The following is a 23,889-nucleotide window of genomic DNA, read 5'->3' as shown; positions in this document are numbered from 1 at the left end:
CTAAATCCGGCCCTGTCTTAATCACTTGGTAACAGTGACCATAATGTAATTAAATTTAACAGCCTTGTAGGGGAGAAAATACCAAAGAAACCCATCACGGTCACATTTACCTTCAAAAAGAGGAACTGCAGAAAAATAAGGAAGCTAGTTAAACAGAAACTAAAACAGTCACAAGAGAGAAATGCCTGCAAGATGCATGGAAACTATTTTTAAACACCATAATAGAGACTCAACTTAAATGTGTAGCCCGAATTAAAAACAAACAAACAAACAGACAGTAGGATAACCAAAAAAATACCTCCCTGGCTAAACAGCAGAGTAAAAGAAGCGGTTAGAGGCAAAAAGGCATCCTTTAAGAACTGGAAGTCAAATCCTACTGAGGAAAATAGAAAGAGCATAAACTCTGGCAAGTCAGGTATAAAAGTATAATTAGGCCGGCCGAAAGAGATTGTGAAGAACAACTAGCAAAAACCTCACAAATTAACAGCAATATGTTTTCAAGTACATCAGAAGCAGGAAGCCTACTCAGTGGGTCCACTGGACGATCAAGGTGCTAAAGGAGCACTCAAGGAAGACAAGGTGTTTGTGGAGCGACAAAATGAATTCTTTGCATCGGTCTTCACTGCAGAGGAGGTGAGGGAAATTCCCACACCTGAGTCATTCTTTTGACATGACCAGTCTTAGGAACTGCCCCACATTGAAGTGTCAGTAGAGGAGGTTTTGGAACAAATTGATGAATTAAAAAGTAACAAGTCACCAAAATCTAAAGTAATGCCTATATATATATATATATATATATTAAGTTCCAGAGGCAATTACAGACTGGCAATTACAGACTGGTAAGCTGTGACGAAGTGGGACTGTTCTTAATGTTTCCTCTGAATAGTGTGGGGGTGCCTCAGTTTCCCCTATGCAGTTCTTAAGTATCTAGGTGGTGGGGTAAGGATGTATGATCATTGCAGAGCCCTAGAGGGCAGGTGTGTGCAGGGGTCTGGACACAGAGACTGGCCAACACCCTGTTTCCTGGCAACTGATGGCCTGGCCCTTCCCCCCTGCAAGGTGAGAGCTAAAGAGTTGGAGAACAAAGGAATCAGGTGACCTCCTGGCCCCGGAAAGGGGAAAGCCCGGGGGAGGGGCTAGAGGGAGTTTTCAGTTTGGGGCTGGCTGGAGACATGGAGTGAAGGGCAGACGTGGTTATCTAGCTCACTGCCCCCCAAAATGGACTCAGCTGAGGGGTCCGGTTCTCTTCACCTACAAGCTCTGTGTTAGACCATGTTCCTGTCGTCTAATAAACCTTCTGTTTTACTGGCTGGCTGAGAGTCACGTCTGTCTGCGAAGTTGGGGGGCAGGACCCTCTGGCTTCCCCAGGACCCCGCCAGGGACGACTTGCTGGGGGAAGTGCACGGAGGGGCAGAGGATGCTGAATGCTCCGAGGTTAGACCCAGGAAGGTGGAAGCTGTGTGAGCTGTGTGTCCTGAAGACAGGCTGCTCCCAGAAAGGAGACTTCCCCAGAGTCCTGACTGGCTATGTAGGGAGCAGTTCCAGAGCATTGCCCAGGGACTCTGTGACAAGCCTAACTTTGGTACCAGGCAAACTGGTTGAAACTATTGTAAATAACAGAATTATCAGACACATACATAAATCATAGAATAGTAGGACTTAAGGGACCTGGAAAGGTCATCTAGTCCAGTCCCCTGCACTCAAGGCAGGACTAAGTATTATCTAGACCATCCCTGACAGGGGTTTGTACAAACTGCTCTTAAAAATCTCCAGTGATGGAGATTCCACAACCTCCCTAGGCAACTTATTCCAGTGCTTTACCACCCTGACAGGACGTTTTTCCTAATGTCCAGCCTAAACTGCCCTTGCTGCAATTTAAGCCCATTGTGTCTTGTCCTGTCCTCAGAGGTTAACAAGAACAATTTTTCTCCCTGCTCCTTGTAACAACTTTTTATGTACTTGAAAACTGTTATCATGTCCCCTCTCAGTTTTCTCTTCTCCAGACTAAACAAACCCAGTTCTTTCAATCTTCCCTCATAGGTAGGGTAACCAGATAGCAACTGTGAAAAAACGAGACAGGGGTGGGAGGTAATAGGCACCTATATAAGAAAAAATCCCCAAAACAGGGACTGTCCCTTTAAAAACGGGACATCTGGTCACCCTACTCATAGGTCATGCTTTCTAGACCTTTAACCATTTTTGTTGCTCTTCTCTGGACTTTCTCCAATTTTGTTCACTTCTTTCCTGAAATGTGGAGACCAGAACTGGACATAATACTTCAGTTAATGGCCTACATAATATCTTGGGGAACAGTCAATGCAGATTTAGTAAAGGGAAATCATGCCTCACCAATCTATTAGAATTCTGTGAGAGGGTCAACAAGCATGTGGACAAAGGCGATCCAGTGGATATAGTAAAAAGAGAAGGAGTACTTGTGGCACCTTAGAGACTAACCAATTTATTTGAGCATAAGCTTTCGCGAGCTACAGTTCACTTCATTGGATGCATGCTGTGGAAAATACAGAAGATGTTCTTATACATACAAACCATGAAAAAATGGGTGTTTACCACTACAAAAGGTTTTCTCTTCCCCCACCCCACTCTCCTGCTGGTAATAGTTTATCTAAAGTGATCACTCTCCTTACAATGTGTATGATAATCAAGGTGGGCCATTTCCAGCACAAATCCAGGGTTTAACAAGAACGTCTGGAAATGGCCCACCTTGATTATCATACACATTGTGAGGAGAGTGATCACTTTAGATAAGCTATTACCAGCAGGAGAGTGGGGTGGGGGGAGAGAAAACCTTTTGTAGTGGTAAACACCCATTTTTTCATGGTTTGTATGTATAAGAACATCTTCTGTATTTTCCACAGCATGCATCCGATGAAGTGAGCTGTAGCTCGCAAAAGCTTATGCTCAAATAAATTGGTTAATCTCTAAGGTGCCACAAGTACTCCTTTTCTTTTTGCGAATACAGACTAACACGGCTGTTACTCTGAAACCAGTGGATATAGTGTATTTGGGATGTCATGGGATAAGAGGGAAGGTCCTCTCCTGGATTAGTAACTGGATAAAAGACAGGAAACAAAGGGTAGGAATAAATGGTCAGTTTTCACAGTGGAGAAAGGTAAGTCCCCAGGAGTCGGTACTGGGACCAGGGCTGTTCAACACATTCATAAATGATGTGGAAAAAGGGGTGATCAGTGAAGTGACAAAGTTTGCAGACAATACAAAACTAATCAAGATAGGGTCCAAAGCTGACTGTGAAGAGTTAGAAAGAGACCTCACTAAACTGAGTGACTGGGCAACAAAATGGCAGATGAAATTCATCATTGATAAATACAAAGTAATGCACATGGGAAACCCTAATCCCAACTATACATATAAAATGATGGGGTCTAAATTAGCTGTTCCCACTCAAGAAAGAGATCTTGGAGTCATTGTGGATATTTCTCTGAAAACATCCTCTCAATGTGCAGTGGCAGTCAAAATAGTGAACAGCCTGTTAGAAACCATTAGGAAAGGGATAGATAAGATAAAGATCATAATGCCTCTATATAAATCCATGGCATGCCCACACCTTGAATACTGCGTGCAGATCTGGTTGGCCCATCTGAATAAAGTTATATTAGAATTGGGAAAGGTAGAGAGAAGGGCAACAAAAATGATTAAGGGGCTGGAACAGCTTCCACGTGAGAAGAGATTAGAAAGCCTGGGACTGATCAGCCTGGAAAAGAGATGACTAAGGGGGGATATGATGGAGGTCTATAAAATCATGACTGGGGTGGAGAAAGTGAATGAGAAAATGTTATTTACTCCTTCCCATAACACAAGAAACAGGGATCATCCAATGAAATTAACAGGCGGCACATTTAAAACAAACATAAGGAAGTTCTTCTTCAAATAATGCACAGTCAACCTGTGGAACTCACTGCCAGGGGATGTTGTGAAGGCCAAAACTATAACTGGGTTAAAAAAGGAATGAGATAATAGGAGGATAGGTCCAGCAATGACTGTTAGCCAAGGTGTACAGGGACACAACCCCACGCTCTGGGTGTCCCTAAGCCTCTGACTGACAGAAGCTGGGACTGGATGACGGGATGGATCACTCGATAATTGCCCTGTTCTGGTCATTCCCTCTGAAGTGTATGGCACTGGCCACCTGGGCTAGCTGGCCCATTGGTCTGACCCGATCTGACTTTTCTTACATTCTTATTGATGGGAGCAGGCGGGGCTGGGAGTCAGGACTCCTGGGTTCTATTCCCACTTTCATCTAGAGATTGTATCCTTCCTTCCTTCCTATCCTAAAGCACAGCATTGCTGTTGGTGGTTAAACATCTGCTGGGTCCCACCCCAGAAGTGGCTGCAGTCGTGCCCTCTTCCCCTGCCTCATGGTGTGTGTGTGTGGGGGGAGGAGTTGTGGACTCAAGGGGCACGAGAAAGGTTTTATGAGCTATTGGGAACATCCATTCCACTGTCTGCCCATTGGGCAGGGGTTCAGGAAGGCCCCCCTCAGGGCTCTTCCCCCAGCACCCCAGGATCAGGTTTCCCCAGATTGTGACAAAGCTCCGCTGCTTACCTGAAAACAATAGGGCCTGTCCCAGCCAAGGCCTAATTAACGCTGGATAAATAGGAAAGGGTGTGGTGAGTGCTGGCCCCTGGCCATGGTCTGGGGCAGAGGTCACAGGCAGTCGAATGGGGCAGGGGAGAGGCTGTTCCTGGGAATCATTTTTGTCACCCCCTCTTGGTACCAGGTGCTCCTCCCTCCCGCTCACCTGGGGTTACCCCTGGAGGAGGGGGATGGGATGGGGGGGCACAGTGGAGAGTTCCCAGGCAGGGGTGGATGATGGGGGAGCGGAGGTGCAAGGGGGCACAAGGAGGGCAGGGTATGAGGCAGGGCAGGTGTGGGGGGAAGGCGTGCAAGGGGATGTGGCGGTTCCACAGGCTGGCACACGATTCTGAGAGTGCGAGCAGGGCACAAGCGTGTGTAAGTGGAGGCTGTGCCAGTGCAACAGGTGGGAGGGGAGGAGGTATGGGGGCTTGCCCCAGGGCAGAGCCAGGGATTAGGGGCAGGGAGGTCTCAGGACAGAGCTGGTGGTAGGGACAGAGGGGTCTCAGGATAAAGCTGGGGGGGGTAGGGACGGGGGGGTGTCCCAGGACAGAGCCGGAGGAGGGACAGGGGGTCCCAGGACAGAGCCGGGGGTGCAGGGACAGGGGGTCCCAGGACAGAGCCGGGGGAGGGGCAGAGGGGTCTCAGGATAGAGCTGGGGGGGTGGGGGGGGTCCCAGGATAGAGCCGGGGTGCAGGGACAGGGGGTCCCAGGACAGAGCCAGGGGTAGAGATGGGGGGGGTCCCAGGATAGAGCCGGGGTGCAGGGACAGGGGGGTCCCAGGACAGATCTGGGAGGCAGGGGGTCCCAGGACAGAGCCGGGGGTAGAGATTGGGGGGGTCACAGGACAGAGCCGGGGCACAGGGACAGGGGGTCCCAGGACAGAGCCGGGGGAGGGGCAGGGGGGTCCCAGGATAGAGCCGGGGGAGGGGCAGAGGGGTCTCAGGATAGAGCTGGGGGGGTGGGGGGGGTCCCAGGATAGAGCCGGGGTGCAGGGACAGGGGGGTCCCAGGACAGATCTGGGAGGCAGGGGGTCCCAGGACAGAGCCGGGGCGGGGGAGGGACCAGCGCGCACAGCTCTGGCCTGACTTATCAAGGGGAGCATTTCCTGCAATTGAAGCCATTTCCCTCCCAGCCTGGCCCAGCCCTGCCCAGCTTCCTGCTTCCTCCCCTAGCCCTGCAGCTGAGGGTGGGGGAGGCACCCAGGGCCCTGCAGGCTGCAGAGAGCCGCTGTGGTGTCCGTGTGGCTCCCTCCTCCCTCTCTAGGCCCCTGGGATCGGCCACACCAGCCCCTGCCCGTGGGTTAGGGGATCTTTCCCCTCCCTGGGAGCAGGTGGGGGGACCCTGCCACCCCACTCCATGAGACTTCCAGTGGCCTGGAACTGCCCCCTTCCCCCCACGGGTATCCTGGGCAGGCCAGGCTGGGCATTCAGCCAACAACTGAAGAAATGGGCAGGGATTAGCAGCACTGCCAACCCCAACAGCACCAGTCAGACCCCGAAAATCACGAGACTGGCTTATAAATCATGAGATCCTTCCCAAAGGTTTGCTTTTCCCCCTGCCTCCGCCCAGCGCATGCGGGACTAGCCCGGGGCTGCCTCCTCTTGCATCTGTACGGGAAGGAAGAGGAGCTGGGGTCCTGCGGCAGGAGCGCTCATAATCATGCAAAGAGCCACTCTGGAGCAGGGCCCGCAGGGATCATTCCCCGTCCCTTGCCCTGCCAGGCCACGGGGCAGTCACTTGTGCCCATGCAGGACACTTTGCACCAGTGTGAAAAAGTCACTCGTCTCCCCTAAATGGTCCCCTGCCCCTGTCTGGAGGGGAGGGGGAACCACCGCATGGAACGTTAAAGACTCGCTCACTGATGAGGACCATCACGCCTGGAGCTGCCCAAAATCAATGAACACCCCCGGCCTTTTGTGACCCTACGATTGCCTGACCTCCTGCTGCGCTCCTGCCAGAAGCCCTCCCTCACGATGGGGGGATGCAGAGGAAGATGCTGCGATCCTCAAAGCAGCAGCAGAGTCCAGAGGAGGTGCTGGAGGAAGCTGAGAAACCCGGGCCAAGCGCCAAGCAGCTGCCAGGGGAGGCGATGTACAGCCCCGGCAGGGGAGGTGTATTGAAGTGTCTCCCCAAAACAATGGGCACCCCAGGGCAGTGGGAAGAGGTGGGTCGGGGAGCTGACAGTGGGACCCAGTGGAGCCCCCGTCTCAGACTGACAGTGGGAGCCCACAGAGCCCCCATCCCAGGCTTATAGCAGGACCCACTGGCATCCCCGGTCCCAGGGTTGACAGCGAGAGCCAGCAGAGCCCCCAGTCTGGGGCTGACAGAGATTTTTAACTAAAATTAAGCCTAACTCATGTCAATTTGCGAGAGTTGGAATGTCTGGAGGTGACTCCTGTGAAGCCATTGCTAACTGGGGGAGAATAGAGCCCAGGAGTCCAGGTTCCCAGCCCACCCCCCCCCCCCCCACTCTAACCACTAGACCCTCCCTTCCCCCCGAGCTGGGATAGAACCCAGGAGTCCTGGCGCCCAGGTCCCTGCTCTAACCACTAGGCTGCCTTCTCACAATCCCAGAATCCCCAGCCTCCTATATGCAGACCTGATCAAGCCCTTCATGCCCTCAGGGTTAGGAAACGCCCCCTCAGGACCAGACCCCAGACTTCCCTTCCCTATGCATCGTGGTGGTGGGGGATGGTGCCTCTCCCTTTCCCAAGGGATTGGAACAACTCCCTTTCTCCTGGGGAAATTACCAAGCAAAAAGCTGCCCCCTCCCCTCTCCAGCCCCTTGGCAACATCCCCCTCATCCCTGGAGATTTTCTGCCCAATAATCCCCCAGTCAAGAGCAGGAGATGCAGAGAAAAGCAGCTTAGCTGGGATGGCCTGGCTTTGTGTGCCCCGCAATCAGGGCACAGATTATGGCTGGGCCAGGGCTGCCAGCTTCCTCCCCACCATCCAGCAGCACCTGCTAATCTTCCGTGCTTGACCTGAAAATGAAACTTAGTGGGACTGGCACAGTGCATTCCCCGGGGGCCGTGGCTAAGTGCTGCAGAACAGAACCCAGGAGTCCTGGCTCCTAGGCCCCCCATGGAAATCAGGACACTCCACCTATCTCCCAGAGCCAGAAAGAGAACCCAGGAGTCCCGATTTCTCATACCACTGCTGAAACTACAACACCCCATAAGAACATAAGAAGGGCCAGACTGGGTCAGACCAAAGGTCCATCTAGCCCAGTGTCCTGTCTCCCGACAGTGGCCAGTGCCAGGTGCCCCAGAGGGAATGAACAGAACAGCTAATGGCTAATAGCCATTGATGGACCTATCCTCCAGGAACTTATCTAGATCATTTTTGAACCCTGTTATAGTCTTGGCCTTCACAACATCCTCTGGCAAGGAGTTCCACAGGTTGACTGTGCGTTGTGTGAAGAAATACTTCTTTTTGTTTGTTTTAAACCTGCTTTTTTGTTTGTTTGGGTTTTTTCATTTTTTTAGATCTCAGTCTGCTTTGGACTTAACTATCTTGAGTAATTTTGTATCGTCTGCAAATTTTGCCACCTCACTGTTTATCCCTTTTTCCAGATCATTTATGAATATATTGGATAGGACTGGTCCCAGTACAGACTCCTGGGGGACACCACTATTTACCTCTCTCCATTCTGAAAACTGATAATTTATTCCCACCCTTTGTTTCCTATCTTTTAACCACTTACTGATCCATGAGAGGCCCTTCCCTCTTATCCTATGACAGTTTACTTTGCTTAAGAGCCTTTGGTGAGGGACCTTGTCAATGGCTTTCTGAAAATCTAAGTACACCATATCCACTGGATCCCCCTTGTTCACATGCTTGTTGACCCCCTCAAAGAATTCTAATAGACTGGTGAGGCATGATTTCCGTTTACAAAAACCATGTTGACTCTTCCCCAACAAATTGTGATCATCTACCCAACTCCGATCCCAGGGCGGGGACCAGAACCCAGGAGTCTACCCACTCTAACCACTACACACCACGCCCCTCACAGATTCACAGATTCCAAGGCCAGAAGGAACCGCCGTGATCAGTCTGACCTCCTGGATAACACAGGCCAGAGACCTGCCCAGAAACAACACCTGTTTGAACTAGAGCCGATCTTTACCGCAGATCCAATCCTGATTTAAACATTTCCAGGGATGGAGAAGCCACCAGGACCCTTGGTAAATTGTTCCACGGGTTAATCGCACTCACTATGCCTTATTTCCGGTCTAAATTTGTCCAGCTTCAACTCCCCGCCATTGGCACATGTTCAACCTTTGCTAGACTGAAAAGCCATTATTAGATCCTTGTTCTCCGTGTCGGCACTGATAGATGGAGACCAAGTCCCCCCTGACCCTTCTCGTTGTCAAGCTAAAAACACTGAGCTCCTGAAGTCTCTCGCTCTACAGCAGGTTTTCTAACCCTTCAATTGTTCTCGGGGCTCTTCTCAGCAACTTATCAACATCCATCTGGACCAGGATCCCAGCCACGGTCGCACCTGGGTCAAATCCAGAGGGAAAATCACCTCCCTGCTTCTCCTGAGATTCCCCTGTTGATGCAGCCCAGGATGGTGTTCGCCCTTTTGCCCACAACTAGAGACCACTCCCCTCCCAGAGCCAGAAGAACCCAGGAGTCCTAGTTCTGGAGGAATTCGCCTGCCCCAGCTCAGTCCCCTGTTAAATCTTGGTGCCTTATTCCCAATCTGAATTTCTCGCCTCAGCTCCAGCCACTGGCTCTTGCTCTGCCTTTGCTCTCTGCCTCTGCTCTCAGAAACCGCCCCCCCCCCCACCGCCGCCCCCAGGGCAGTGCTGGCTACCTGGGATCTGGTCACCTCTAAATCTTCTCTGGGGTAAATGAAGTAGAGCCAGCTCCTCCAGTCTCTGGCTCGGAGGCAGATTCTTGGGCCTGTTGCTCTTTTCTGACCCCTGGCCGAAATGTCAGGATCCTTGAAGGGCGGACACCAGAACTGGCTGCAGTAACCAGCCTCAGCAGGGCCAGCGCCCTGCTCCCCCTCGCCATCCCCTGCTCGCTCACCCAACAGCCATGCTGTCTGAGAGGGGGGAGCCGCCCCAGGTGTAGTTGACACAGTGACACCACCTGAGTCTGCAGAGAGCCTGAACCAATTGCTCCAAGAGGGCTGCATTTCCCCATTCTCCTGAGGGAGCCGTTATCTCTGGAGCCTGGTGACAGCAATTTCTGTCCTCATACTCAGCACATTCCTATCATGACTCCTGAGCCATTTCCAGAGCTGCTGCTTGCCCCCACACAGTCCCCTGCCTTGCAAGCCAGACCGGCAGCCTTGCCTCCGAGATGTACGACCTGCATTTGTACTGTTCCATGCAAGGGGCATTTTCCCCCTGGCCTCTCAAAGCCAGGCATGGGCTGGCCACCTGGATGGCATAAATCTATCCCAGCCAGCGCTCTTTGCCCACCTCCCCAGGACGGATCGCAGGGGTCCGGAGCCCAGGCATCAAGGCAAACCTGGTCCTCTCCTGTCCAGCCGCCACAGCAGGGGAATATCACTGGGGGAGAAGGTCCCAGCCTCCCCACCACCACCTCAGTTATCAACCCTCAGATCTGCAGGGATTCACAGGAGCCCCTGGCCCACCTCACCTGGGTAGAAGTCCTTAGACTTGGAGAGCTTGATGGTGGCGCCCGTCTCTTTCTGCAGCTGGACAATGGTCTGTCCCCCTTTCCCGATGATGGAGCCGGCCGCATAGCTGGGGATCAGGACCTTGAGGAAATATTCGCCCTCTTCTGGAGGAGAGGGAGGAGAGAGGCAACCCATTAGCAATGCCATGCCAGGATGGGGCAGTGGTGGGGGATATCAGCCCCCAACGAGAGCTCTGTGGGGCTAGACACCTCCTCTGGAGGCCCCCCACTTTTCCCAACCTGCCCACTGACTATTCCCTGAAAGGGTAGGGCAGCATCTGCCCTGACCCTGTAGCGTATCAGGCTATTACTGGGGAGTACTCGAGTAATAATGCCAGCAGTACTGGAGTAATTGTGCCAGCAGTGCTTAGCTCTTAGCCAGGCTTTTCATCTGTCAATTTCAAAATACTCTCCAACGAAGCAACAATACCACCGCCCCCATTTCACAGCAGTGGAAAACTGAGGCACAGGGAGGGACCGGTCCAAGGTCAGTGGTAGAGCTGGGGATAGAACCCAGGCGTCCTGACTCCCAGCTTCCCCTGCTTTAATCACTAGACACCACTCCCTTCCCAGAGCTGGGGAGAGAACCCAGGCGTCCTGACTCCCAGCTTCCCCTGCTTTAACCACTAGACACCACTCCCTTCCCAGAGCTGGGGAGAGAACCCAGGAGTCCTGGCTCCTCATCCTCTTCTGGATTTTTAGAGCACCCAGCACAATGGGGTGGTGGTCCAAGACTGGGTGTCCTTGGCTCTGCTGAACCGCTAAGAAGAAACGCCATCGCTCGGGCGTTACACAGAGAGGTGCATTCAAACCACCATGGGGGCCTTATCCAGGGACCCCCTGGGGAGAGAACGAACTACACGTGTGACAGATGTCAGTCACACAGCTCAATGTACGACTGGAAGGTCAGGTCCCCCCGAAACAGGTGTGAGATAAGAATAGAATTGATGTTAAGGGGGCTGGCAGGAAGCTGTTGCAGTCGCGGTACCTGGCCACTAGTGGGAGACATGCGCCCCCCCACGCCCATGCACTTAACCAGCATGTTGCATTTGGGCCAGAGATTAGCCATCACAAAGAGACGTGGGGCTGTCGTCTCATTGGGAAGGTGGGACGGGGGCATGCTCCCAGCTGTAGACTAATGATACCTCGCTCTTTCTTCAGTAGATCTCAAAACGCCTAACAAAGGAGGGTAGCATCATTGTCCCCATAGTACAGATAGGGAAACTGAGGCATGGGGGGGGAGGGGGAAGTGACTTGCCTAAAGTCTCCCAGCAGGCCAGGGAGGAGAAGCCAAACCTCTTGCATACCAGCCCCATGCTCTACCCACTAGGTCCCACTGCCTCACTAAGCACTATGCGCCCACGCTTCTCCGGGGTGGAGGAAACAGCGAGATCCGCTGACGCCATACAGGATAGTTACTTTGGGGGCAGGGCATGAGCCGTGATGTGCCTCACTCAAGCCCAAGGTCTGGGTCTGTATTGCTACCCGCATCCCCGAAACCTCCAGCAGCAATTCAGTTCGTTCCGTTCTGCCATTACCATTACCCCAGCACCTGGGCACACACCAGCCCAGCCCCCACACCAGCAATGCGGCTCATGTATGAAGGATGAAGAGGGACGAATTCTCGCCTGATCAGGGGGGCTGGGCATGGGGGAAGCAAATGAAGCCAACATGAAGTAAAAAGCTAAACTACCTAGGAACTTAGACACAGTATTGGAAGGGGCCTGCATTGTAGGCTAAACAAGCCCAGCTCTTTCAGCCTTCTCTCGCAAGATCAGCTTGCCAGTCACCTGATCAGCCTAGCAGCCCTGCTCCAGTGGGAACTCCTCTGTCTCGAACAGTGCTGGACACAGTCCCTGGCTCTCCGTGGGACATTTCATCTGGAGCTGCTCCATGGTGGCTTTTTCCCTCAACCAGTATGTTGCTCTCTGAAATAGCTGCAGATCCAAGGCAGCTGGTGCTGGGGCGAATGACCGAAGGGCCACATGCAAATGACTCTCTTCTTTGCACCACCCCCTGCTAGGTTGCGTGCGCAACGCACGTGAGGGTGACAAGATGTGTAATACTTGCACAGATGTACTCTTACCACATCAGCATGTGGGTGTAAATTATGCATTTATACACACATGGATATTGGGGGTGTAATTATAGGTTTGAAGGCCAGAAGGGACCATTTGATCAGTGGCTCTCAGCATTTCCAGACAGAATCATAGAATATCAGGGTTGGAAGGGACCTTGGGAGGTCATCTAGTCCAACCTCCTGCTCAAAGCAGGACCAATCCCCAATTTTTGCTCCAGATCCTTAAATGGCCCTCTCAAGGATCGAACTTGCAACCCTGGGTTTAGCAGGCCAATGCTCAAACCACTGAGCTAACCCTCCCCCCAATGACTGTACCTCTTTCAGGAGTCTGATTTGTCTTGCCTACCCCCAAGTTACTTAAAAACAACTTGCTTACAAAATCAGACATAAAAATACAAAAGTGTCCCAGCCACACTAGTACTGGCCAATTGCTTCCTTTCTCATTTTTACCATCTAATTATTAAATAAATCAACTGGAATATAAATATTGTACTTACATTTCAGTGTACAGTACATAGAGTGGTATAAACCAGTCATTATCTGTCTGACATTTTAGTTGGTACTGACTTTGCTAGGGCTTTTTATGTAGCCTGTTGTAAAACTAGGCAAATATCTAGATGAGTTGATGTACCCCCTGGAAGACCTCTGCATACCCCCCAGGGGTACGTATACCCCTGGTTGAGAACCACAGATTTGGATAATCTCATCTGACCTCTTGTATTATGCAGGCCAGAGAATCCACTCAGTGATTCCTACACTGATCCCAGATCTGGTGGTCGAGCTAGAGCAGAGATTTTAGAAAGAGACACCTGGCCTCCAAGCGACGGAGAAATCCCCTTGTCCCTGGGTCTGCGGTTACACAGGTTAATTCCCCTGCCTGGGTAAAGTGTGCCCCGTATTTCCAGTGTGAATTTCCCTTGTGTCTGCCGCAGCCATTAACTCCCGTTCTGCCTCTGTCACTGATAACACACACTGCAATCCATCCACCCGCAGGGGGGCACAGGCATCATGGCAGCCAGCATTCAAGTTCTGCAAAGCAGCTTAGGGATTTGAGTTTTCGATTCCTAGTCACTGTCGTGGGGTTACTCTCCTCGCTCAAGGTTAATGTTGCCAAGAACTGGCCATTGAAATCCCACAGGGAAATTGCAGCCCATGTGGACATGGTATGTGTATCTTCAGTGGATGGGTGCGCATATGTATTGAGTGTGTGTTGAGTGTGTGAGTGTGTGTTGAGTGTGCGTGTGTGTGTACTGAGTGTGTTTGTATGTGTGTGTGGTGAATGTGTATCTTGCATGTGATCATATACAGTATGTGTGTATTGAGTGTGTGCGTATTGTGTGTGGGTTGAGTGTATATCGCATGTGATTGTGTTGTGTGTATTGAATGTGCAGTGAATGTCTATTGCATGGGATTGTATACATGTATGTCGCATGTTCATGCGTGTACTGAATATACATTGTGTGTGAGCGTATTGTGTGTATATTGCATGGGTTTGTACATGGGTGTATCGAATGTGTATTGTGTGCATTGACAGGTTTCAGAGTAGCAGCCGTGTTAGTCTGTATCTGCGAAAAGAACAGGAGGACTTGTGGCACCTTAGAGACTAACCAATTTAATTGAGCATGAGCTTTCAGGAGTGTATTGAGTGTATATTGCATGCGATAGCATACATGTGTATTGAGTGCATGTAAGCCGAGTGTGATATATTGTGCATAATGAACAGAACTTTTAGATGAGACATCTGATGAGCCAATCGGGACGCAGAGATCTACATATTTTGCTACTTGACTTCACATAACTCTATTATTGGCTGCTGGGGACCCAACCAGGAGGCAGCCTCTGCCTGCGCAATCCAATTGGCTAGCACTGTCCCAGGGCTTGGCTCTGCTGAGCTTTGAGGCCTAGGACAATAGGAAGTCCCAGAGTGGCCAGCCTGGTGCTCTCCTCGTTAATGAGGCCCGTCAGTCCCACAGCACAGCTAGATCCATTGTCCCCCAATCTGCCTGGGGCCTCCTCCCCTCTCGCCTGGACTAACAGCTCCCAGATCTGATGGTCCATGCAGAATGGGCTGCTCCCACGGTGCCAACTAAGCACCCATCATCTCAGCTACTCGTTAAATAATTTCCTCATTACTATTCCAGGTTAGCATAATGACCCCCTCTCCCCCTCCGAGTCATCAGCAGGCTTCGGATTCGGGGACCACAGCACAGCCCTCTGCCACTTCTGCTAAGGGAGTCGCTCCACAGCTGGCAGCAGTAGCAGGCTGTTATATAGATTGTCCACTAGAAGAGGGGGTGTGGCACATGCCTGGTCGCTGGGTTACATCAGCCACTGCTGTGGCTGACTCTGGGATGTGAAGCTGGTTATCAGTGGGAGGGGAGGCATGACCATGAGGCCACCAATGGGAGGGGAGGTGTGGCACAGCCCACCAAGACATCTCTTTGAAGCTGAGGTCCATACTCCCGCTAAAGTCTGGGCTGTCCAGGCCCAGAGCTAATTCCAGGTCTCATCCCGCACAGAGAGTGAGTGGTGGGGTGCCCCTCCCCCCACAACAGTAGGGTGTTGCCTGGGGATCGGCCATGCCAGTGCATCCACTGAAATCTGCAACAGACTGGCAGGGAGCACAGGAATGAATATCCCGCCACAGGGCCCATCTGGCTTAGCGTCCCATCTCCTACAGTGGCCACCACCTGCAGCTGAGGGAGAAACCCCCAGGCAGGCAATTGTGAGATACTGGCTCATGGCCTGGGAAGAGGGAGGGGCTTTTCCCCAACTAACCTAACCCATTCCCATTATCCTGCTACACTCCTGGCGCCAATTGCATCCAGTGGCAGGGAGTTCCACAGACAGAGGGAGGGAAGGACTGATGGACACAGAGATGGACAGAGACATGTGCTACAAGCTGGCAGGTCAAAGCTCTATTGTTCTCTTAGCCACCCCTCCCGCCCCCAAGCCTCCAGTTAGAACATAAGAACAGTCATACAGGTCCAGACCAATGGGCCATCTAGCCCAGTGTCCTGTCTCTGACAGTGACCAGTGCCAGGTGCTTCAGAGGGCATGAACAGAACCCAGCAATCACTGAGTGATCCATCCCCTGTTGCCCATTCCCAGCTTCTGGCAATCAGAGACTCAGGGACAGCCAGAGCATGGGGTTGCGTCCTGTGACCATCTTGGCTAATAGCCATTGATGGACCCATCCTCCCTGAACTTATCTCATTCCTTTCTGAACCCTGTTATAGTTTTGCCTGTCACAACATCCTCTGGCAAGGAGTTCCACAGGTTGACTGTACATTGTGTGAAGAAATACTTCCTTTTGTTTTAAACCTGCTGCCTACTAATATAATTGGGTGATCCCTGGTTCTTGTGTTATGAGAAGGACTAAATGACCCTTCCCTAGTCACTTTCTCCATCTCAGTCATGATTTCATAGACCTCCGTCATATCCCCACTTAGTCATCTCTCTTCGAAGCTGGACAGTACCAGTCTTTTCAATCTCTCCTCATACAGAATCGGTTCCATACCCCTAATCACTTTTGTTGCCCTTCTCTGAACCTTTTCCAATTCTAAGATATCTTTTTTGAGATGGGGTGATCAGAAGTGCCCGCAGGATTGAAGGTACCATGGATTTATATAGTGGCATTATGATATTTTATCTCTTGTTATCTACCCCTTTCCTAATGGTTCCCAGCATTCTGTTGGCATTTTTGACAGCCGCTGCACACTGAGTGGATGTTTTCAGAGAACTATCCACGATGACTCCAAGATCTCTTTCTTGAGTGATAACAGCTAATTTAGACCCTGTCATTTTGTATGCATAGTTGGGATTATGTTTTCCCATGTGCATTACTTTGCATTTATCAACATTGAATTTCATCTGCCGGATTTCTCCTGGCCCTGTCTCTCCCCTGGACTCTTTCCAGTTTATCCACATTTTGCCTGAAGTGCGGCACCCAGAATTGGACACGGGACTCCAGCTGAGGCCTCCCCGGTGCCGAGCAGAGCGGGACAGTTACCTCCCATGTCTTACATACGACACGCCTGTTAATGCCCCCAGAATGATATTAGCCCTTTTCGCAGCAGTGTCACTTCGTTGGCTCATATTCAATTTGTGATCTGCCATCACCCCAGCTCCTTTCCATCTGCGCTGTTGCCTAGCCAGTTAGTCCCCCTTTGTATCTGTGCCTTCGATTTGTCCTTCCCCAGTGCAGTTCTTTGCACTTGTCTGCATTGAATTTCATCTTGTTCATTTCAGACAAATTCTCCTATTTGTCAAGGTCGTTTTGAATTCTAATCCTGTCCCTCCCGAGTGCTTGCAACCCCCCCCACCACCCCTCCGCCCAGCTTGGTGTCATCCGGAAAATTTATAAGCAACCTCTCCACTCCGTTATCCAAGTCAGTCATGAAAATATTGACTCGTACCAGACTGGACAGAGGACTGACTCCCCCCAGATGCCTTCCCGTTTTGACTTCGAACCATTGATAGCTGCTTTTTGAGTACGATCCTTCCACCAGCTGTGCACCCCCCCCCCACCGTCACTTCATCGAGAGCCACCTTTCCCTCATTTGCGAATGAACCCTGCAGTGAAGGGACTGTGTCAAAACCCTTCCTGAAACCAAGATATATCCAGTGGCAGATGAGCCACTGGGCTGACGGGGCCCGTGCCCAGGGGCCCTGGCCAATTGTGGGGCCCTGGAAAAAAACCCACCACTGGCTGGCGGAAGCCCGGAGCCCTGGGAAGAAGCACCAGGCAGGCGGGGGAAGCCCCTTTTCCTGACCTCTCTCCTCCCGGCAGAAGCGCTGGGTGGGCAAGGCGGAGCAGGGGAAGCCTCCACGCCATGACCCTGGTAGCAGTGCCAGGCAGGCAGGGGAAGTCCCTGCGCCCTGCCCCCACTCCTCAGCAGAAGGGCAGGGTCGGGGAGGCCCCCACACCCTGACCCTGCTCCCTGGGAGAAGCGCTGGGCAAAGCCCCAGCAGCCAGACCCAGCTGCGGCCCCGGGACTGGACGAGCTCTCACTCCCTGCCATGGCCTCAGGGCTGGGGGACCTCTTGCTTCCTGCCATGGCCTCAGGGCTGGGGGAACTCTCACTCCCTGCTGTAGCCACGGGCCATGGTGGCAGGGACAGAGCTTCTCCAGTCTTGGCGGGGGGGAGGGTTGAGGGGGGCGGAATGGGGCAGGATCATGCGTGGTACAGGGGTGTGACGGTGGGGGGGAAGGGGCAGAACAGGGTGTGGCTGTGGGCGGGGCCGCAGGCAGAAGGGGCGGGACCATACGCGGAAGGGGAGGGGAGGGCCCCCACACTTGCTCTGACCCAGGGCCCCACTGCTTCCCCGATCCACTAGGCCTGTAACCCTGTCAAAGAAGGATATGAGGTTTGTTTGGCATGATTAGTTCATCGTGGCTATTGTCCTCCAGGTGCAAACAAATAGATTGTTTAATAATTGATTCCAGTATCTTTCCCAGAATCAAAGCTAGACTGACTGGCCTATAATTCCCCGGGTCCCCTTTGTTCCCCCTTTTAAAGCTAGGTTCTGTGTTTGCTATTCTCCAGCCCTTTGGGACTTCACCTGTTCTCCGTGAGTTCTCCAAGATAATTGCTAACAGTTCTGAGATTGCTTCAGCTAGTTCCTTAAGTACACTGGGATGAATTTCATCAGACCCTGCCAGCTTGAATTCATCTACCTTATTTCAATATTCTTAACCTGTTCTTTCCCTATTGTGGCTGGCATTCCTTCCCCCCGATTGTTACTATTAATTGTGTTGAGTATCAGGTGAAAATTGAAGCAAAATAGGCATTAAACACCTCCCACTTCTTCATGTCGTCCATTGTTAGCTCTCCTTCCTCTCTGTGTAGAGGATCTGCACTTTCCTTCCGCTTTCTCTTGCCCCTAATGCAATTAAAGAATCTCTTCTTATTGCCCCTGCCGTCCCTTGCTAGGAGATACTCATTTTGTCCCTTAGCCTTCCTGATTTTGTCCCTGCGTGATTGTACTGTTCTTTTGTACTCCTCCTTAGCAATCTGTCCATGTTTCCACTTCTTGTAGGATTCCTTTTTGATTTTCAGGGCTTTAAAGTGGAGCCATACTGGCCCCTTACTGTTCTTCCTAGCTTTCCTTTGCAGTGGGACAGTCGGCAGTGGTGCGTTTAATATTGTCTCATTGAGCAGCCACCAGCTTTCCTGACCTCCTTTACTCCTTAGTTTTCCTTCCCAAGGGACGTCACCTACCAGCTCCCTGAGGTTGTTAAGAACTGTTTTTTAGAAGCCTCCCATCCTTATTCTCACTCACTCCTTCCCTTCCTTGGAATCATGAAATCTATCATTTCACGGTCACTTTCACCCACATTCTCTCCACCTTCAGATTTGCTACCAGTTCCTCCCTGTCAGTCAGAATCCGATAACTGCCCTCCGGTTACGTCCTCCACGCTCTGAAACAAGAAGCTGTCCCCGGTACAGTCCAAGAACTTATTGGAGAGTTTAAGGTCTGCCATGTGACTTTCCCAGCAGAAGTCTGGGTAGTTAAAGTCCCCCTTTACTACCAGGTCTTGTGTTTTGGATACTCCCCCATCCACCTCTATAGTAGACCTCTATCGTAACGTCACCCTGATTTTTCCCCTTATACGCTAGGTACCTCCTAGTTCTGCTACTTGGAAGTAGCAGGAGAATGCCTTGGCCCTTCTACCCAGCCCCAGATACCCGCAGGGCTGTGACTGCCCGTCTCCCAGCCACCAGCAGGGCCCACACTGCTTCATGCCAGCCCCTGTCCAGAACACCATTCAGAGCTGGGACTCTGGGGCCCATACGGGGAGTGTAGGCGCAAGACCCCGTGTCGCCCATCCCCCAGCAGGTGTCTGCCCCGCCCTGAGATACTGGCATATCTCCAGCTCAAGCCTCCCTGAGCTGCCAAAGAGCCGGCTTGACGGGGATGCTTCTCAGCCCAAATCCACTTAAAGAGGCACCTCTGGGGTAGATTAAGCCAGTTAAGTAATTACAAGAGGCAATGAATTCCGAGCCGATCCTCGCAGAGCATCTGCCTCCACCAGAGCCCTGGCCATGGACTGGGACCCCCCCTGCTCTGCGTCAAGGGGGACCCTGATCCCCGGGAGATTTGAACCTGAATCTGCCCCTCCCCCAGGATTTAGGGGCCTCCTGATCGGGGTTCTGCCATGTCAGGTCAAGGATCCTAGGTCAATATCGTGGGCGCTGGCCCAGTCAGTGGGAGCGGTCCTCAGAACCGCCACTCAGCACAGACGCTTTAAGAAAGCCAATGTTTAGCCCCAGATACAGGATGGAGGCAGGGAAGACCGATTAGGACCCCTGTCCCTTTAAGGCAGGGGCTCCACAGCCCTCTGGGCGTGCGAGGTACATCCCAAGAAAGAAATTTCAGGTCACGTCTCCTACTCCCAGCTCTGAGAGGAGAGTCGGGGCCAGTGGTTAGAGCCAGGGGGCCTGGGAGTCAGGACTCCTGGGTCCTATTCCCTGCCACTGTGCAGGTGGTCAAGCACCCCTGATATTTTTTCTGCCCCCCTCAATTTGTTTTAAGCAAAGGCACCATATTCTGCTTGCACCGGGGGAAGTGCATGAGTGTGGGGAAGGTGGGTTGGGGTTTCTGCTCATCATTAATTAGGTCTATTACAGAAGCTCCTAGAGTTCAGGGCCCCCTAGTGTCAGGCACTGCCCAGACACAGCGTGACCCACAGGAGCTGGAACTAGGGGTGCAGATGGTGCTGCTGCACGCCCCGGCTTTCAGCCATTTCCATCATATACAGGGTTTACAGCTTGATTCAATGGCTCTCAACACACCCACTATACACATTGTTCCAGCACCCCGGCAGGAACCGAGATCAGGGCCCCATCGCACCGGGCGCTGTCCAGACACACAGTGACCGAGGTCAGGGCCCCTCTTCCGGAGGGCCCGTGCCAGTGTGCGCCAGGAATCCTGCCACCCCTCCAGCGCCCAGCACTGCTGCCCACACTGCGAGGGCTGAGGGAACCCACCCAGCCCATCCTTTTGGGAGCAGTCGGACCAGCCTCGCTGCTGGACAGGGTCCCGGAGCAAAGGCTTTTGGGAAATTCCCCCAGTGCCTCGTGGAAGAGCATGGCCCAGCTCAGCCAGCTGGGCCCCATGGACCCTCCCAGCCATGGTGGTTCTGTGGGCCGAGCCGGTCTCAGCCCCAGGGGATGGGAACCAGGAACTCTGGCTGATCCCAGCTGGCTTGCTCCAGCCTGGCTCCAAGGCCCTGTGCCCGCCTCGCTCACCGCCCTGCCCTTGGCTTTGGTCTTCCTTGCCCAGGGTCACCAGGTGAACCCATCACCACGATGCCCTCACTGCAAACCAGGCCAAGATCCCTTCCCCATCATGCAACGGGGCTGCCAGTGAGAGACGGCCACACCGGCCCTCCCTGCTGAGGGAAAGGACCCTCAGGCCAGAGGGCATCCTGCTGTCCCATCCCCTGGCAGCAGCTTGGACCAGGGCCAAGGGCCACCCAGGTGCTTTGAGGGGTTCAGCTAAGATGAAGCCCGGTTTGCAGGGGACCTCTCTCCCCATGGAACCTGGGTTTAAGGGGGACCCCTTTCCCCACAGAGCCTGGGTTTGCAGGGGATCCTTCTCCTCAAATAGTCCGGGGCGCTACACACCAAACCCCACCCCATTTCCACTCTCCCCTCCCCCCCCGATCTTTTCCCAATCAGACCCAGGACTCCCCAGCGCCCCTTGCACCCCCCACCCCAGCTGGCTTGGAGCCTTCACCGGGATCCCTCCCCCTGCTCGGCTCTTGCGCATTGCCCTGGCAACCGGCCTCCTTTTGCCAATGCAGGCCAGATTCCAACAACCCGACCTGTCTCTACATCACGGCCCCCAATCAGAGATCCCCCCACACCTCGTCGTGATCAATCCGACCCTGCCACGTCCATCCTTGGTGAAAGAACAGAGACGCCACAATGCAACCGGCCCGAAAGGGATGGAGAAACCAACGGCCAAATACCCGGGTAACAGCCCAGATCCTTGATTCAGTGTCATTTCATTTCCCTCAGGGCCAGTCATTCCAGCCCTTCCCGCGGAGCTAAGATGCCCCAGTTCTTTTAGCCTGGTGTCTGGTCTTTTATCGCTCTAATTCACGCCTCGCTTTTGGAAATCTCCTCCCTGCCGGTACATTAGCCCCATCAGTACAGCGATGATAATCCGCCGGGCCGATTCCCCAGAGGAATCTGCGTTCAGCTGCAATATTTATCGCTCCTCACCAAAAGGCCAAATGCAAACAGCTCTAAATGTTAATTACATCACGAGGGTTATGGTGGGTGAGCGTGGCTGCAAGTTCACACACACACACACCTGCACCATCCTGGGCAACAAAGACACGCCACTGCTGAGACCCAGCAAGGTGGCCCTCGGCTCCGACCCAGTGCCTGAAATTTCAGCGCCGTCCTCCACCTGGTGCTGAGGATTTCAGCCCCTGCCAGTTTCCTCTTTCGTGGCGGAAAACATGGATCTGGGTGGCTTTGGAGAAAGGGCCTGTTCGCATGGGGCTGGTGGCGAGCTGAATGCGGCTGGGCCGCTTACTGTTTGCGTTCTGGCACCGGTGGGGGAAGACAGACAGCTCCGGCATCTTGGCCCTTTGCAAAGAGCGAGCCGCTCGATGGATATGTATTGTTTGCAGAGCCTTTCCCCGCCCCCCCCGCCGGCCCTGCCCCACTCACGCAGTGTCTTTCAAATACCCCAGCTGCCACCCTCCCTTGCCCTCTGCCGGCATCCACGCCGCTTCCTTCCTGCCCTCTGCCCCCTTCACATCCTCCAGCAAAGGCTGGGAAGATCTGACAGCTTTGCCATCCTGCGTGTGTGTTTGTGTGTGTGTGTTTGTGTGTGTGTGTGCGGGTGTCACCCCCTCCCGTCTTCCCCCACCAAGCCGCTATCAAATGGACAGTTATTCTCGCCTCCATTTTGACACTGCAGCTGGATATAGATATGTCTGTTGCAATTTTTTTGTGTGTCGCGGGGGGACGGACACACAGGGAAAAGGGAGGAGAGGGCTGGGATTTTACATCTCCTCCCCCCCCCCCTCCGCCCAGCTCGAAGGCTGCAGATGCTTGCCGGTGCCCAGCATTTCACAGCAATCGGATTATTATTTTTTAACGCTAGGATTGCGGGGGGGGGGGGGGGGGGGGGGCTCAGTCCCAGGTGGGGAATCTGAGCAATAGGGTTTACATGCTAGATGGAGGGGGGTGGCTTGGGCAAGAGGGGGGCAGGATGGAGGGGAAATCTCCAACCATGGGGTGGGGGGGCAGGATGGAGAGGTGGGTTCCCTATCCGTAGGGTGCAAGGCAGGATGGGGGGAATTGCCTATCCTTGAGGTGGGGGGGATGGGCAAGATGGAGGGGAAATCTCCATCTGTGAGATGGGGGGCAGGATAGGGGTAGGATCACCATCTGTGGGGTGGGGGGAAGGATGGGGGGTGGTATCCCCATCTGTGGGGTGGGGGGAAGGATGGGGCACATCTCCATCTGTGGAGGAGGCAGGATGGGGGGATCACCATCCTTGGAGGGGGCAGGATGTGGGGTGGGGATCCCCTCTCCAAGTGGGTGGGTTGGAAGCAGAGAAGGGGATAGTTGGGGGGCGGATCGGGTTGGTGTGGGGAAGGGGGGGTGGAGCAGGAGACCCCTGTCCTTCGGGCGGGAGGTGGGGGTGGAGCGGGGCGGGGGGCCAGGCTGGTGTTCGCGGCGGGGGGGGGGTGGAGAATCTGCCCTGGCAGCACAGGTCCTGCAGTGAGAAGTGGGGTGCTGCAGACTCCCCCCTTTCACCCTCCCCCCCCTGCAGCTTACCTCCTGTGTTGCTGCGCTTGGTGCTGATGGCCTCGGTGGGGGTCTCCAGGGGCCTCTTCCTGGAGTCGGGGGGGTCCGATTCCATGTGGGGGGGCGGCGGCTGCTGGGGCTGCTGGTGGGACGCCGAGAAGATGCCGTTCTGGTGCACGGAGCCGCCTGCCATCATCTTCATCCTCAGGGCGAATCTCCCACCCCCTGCTCGGGATCCGGCCGCCTAGCCAGGAGGAGGAGGAGGAAGAGGGAGGATGCACGGGCGCGGGGGGGGGTGGAGTAGAGAAGGGAGGGGGAGGAGGGATGCACGGGATGGGGGCAAGGGGGTGCACTGGGGTAGGGACAGAGGGGTGCACGGGGTGGGAGCAGAGGGGGGTGCACGGGGTGGGGGCAGAGCCTAGGGGTGCTAGGAGTGGGGGACAGAGGGGTGCACGGAGTGGGGGACAGAGGGGGGTTCAGGAGGCGGGAAGAGGGGGGTTCAGGAGGGGAGAATGGGGTGCACGGGTGGGGGACTGAGGGGGGTGCACAGGGGGGTGCACGGGGGGGGTGCACAGGGGGGTGCACGGGGGGGAGAGGAGCCTCCAGATGCAATTGACAAAGGAGGGCAGCTCCAGCAGCCGGGCTCAGGGGGGTGATACGAGCTCCCCCCCCCCACCGCTTCCCTCTAGCCCCCAGCCCCCACGGGAAGGAAGGGGGGTGCAAGGCGGGCGGCGGGGGCTTGGGGAGGAACAAAC

At 53.7% G+C, this 23,889-nt stretch overlaps 1 protein-coding gene across 1 annotated transcript in view; it reads right to left on the bottom strand.

Annotated features, from left to right (window-relative positions):
• The window catches only part of NOVA2 (NOVA alternative splicing regulator 2), a 36,121-nt gene extending 12,658 nt beyond the window's left edge, over window positions 1-23,463 (bottom strand). Inside the window, exons 1-2 of the mRNA XM_073321847.2 lie at window positions 23,165-23,463; window positions 10,235-10,378 (exon numbers count right to left, since the gene is read on the bottom strand). Of these exons, the coding sequence (XP_073177948.1) occupies window positions 10,235-10,378; window positions 23,165-23,336 (316 nt within the window). The 5' untranslated portion in view covers window positions 23,337-23,463. The remainder of the gene's footprint in view (window positions 1-10,234; window positions 10,379-23,164) is intronic.
• Window positions 23,464-23,889: the final 426 nt, after the last annotated feature.

Source organism: Lepidochelys kempii, chromosome 23 (genome assembly GCF_965140285.1).
Source record: "Lepidochelys kempii isolate rLepKem1 chromosome 23, rLepKem1.hap1, whole genome shotgun sequence".
Taxonomy (NCBI): Eukaryota; Metazoa; Chordata; order Testudines; family Cheloniidae; genus Lepidochelys; species Lepidochelys kempii.
This window is presented reverse-complemented; position numbering and strand designations above follow the sequence as displayed.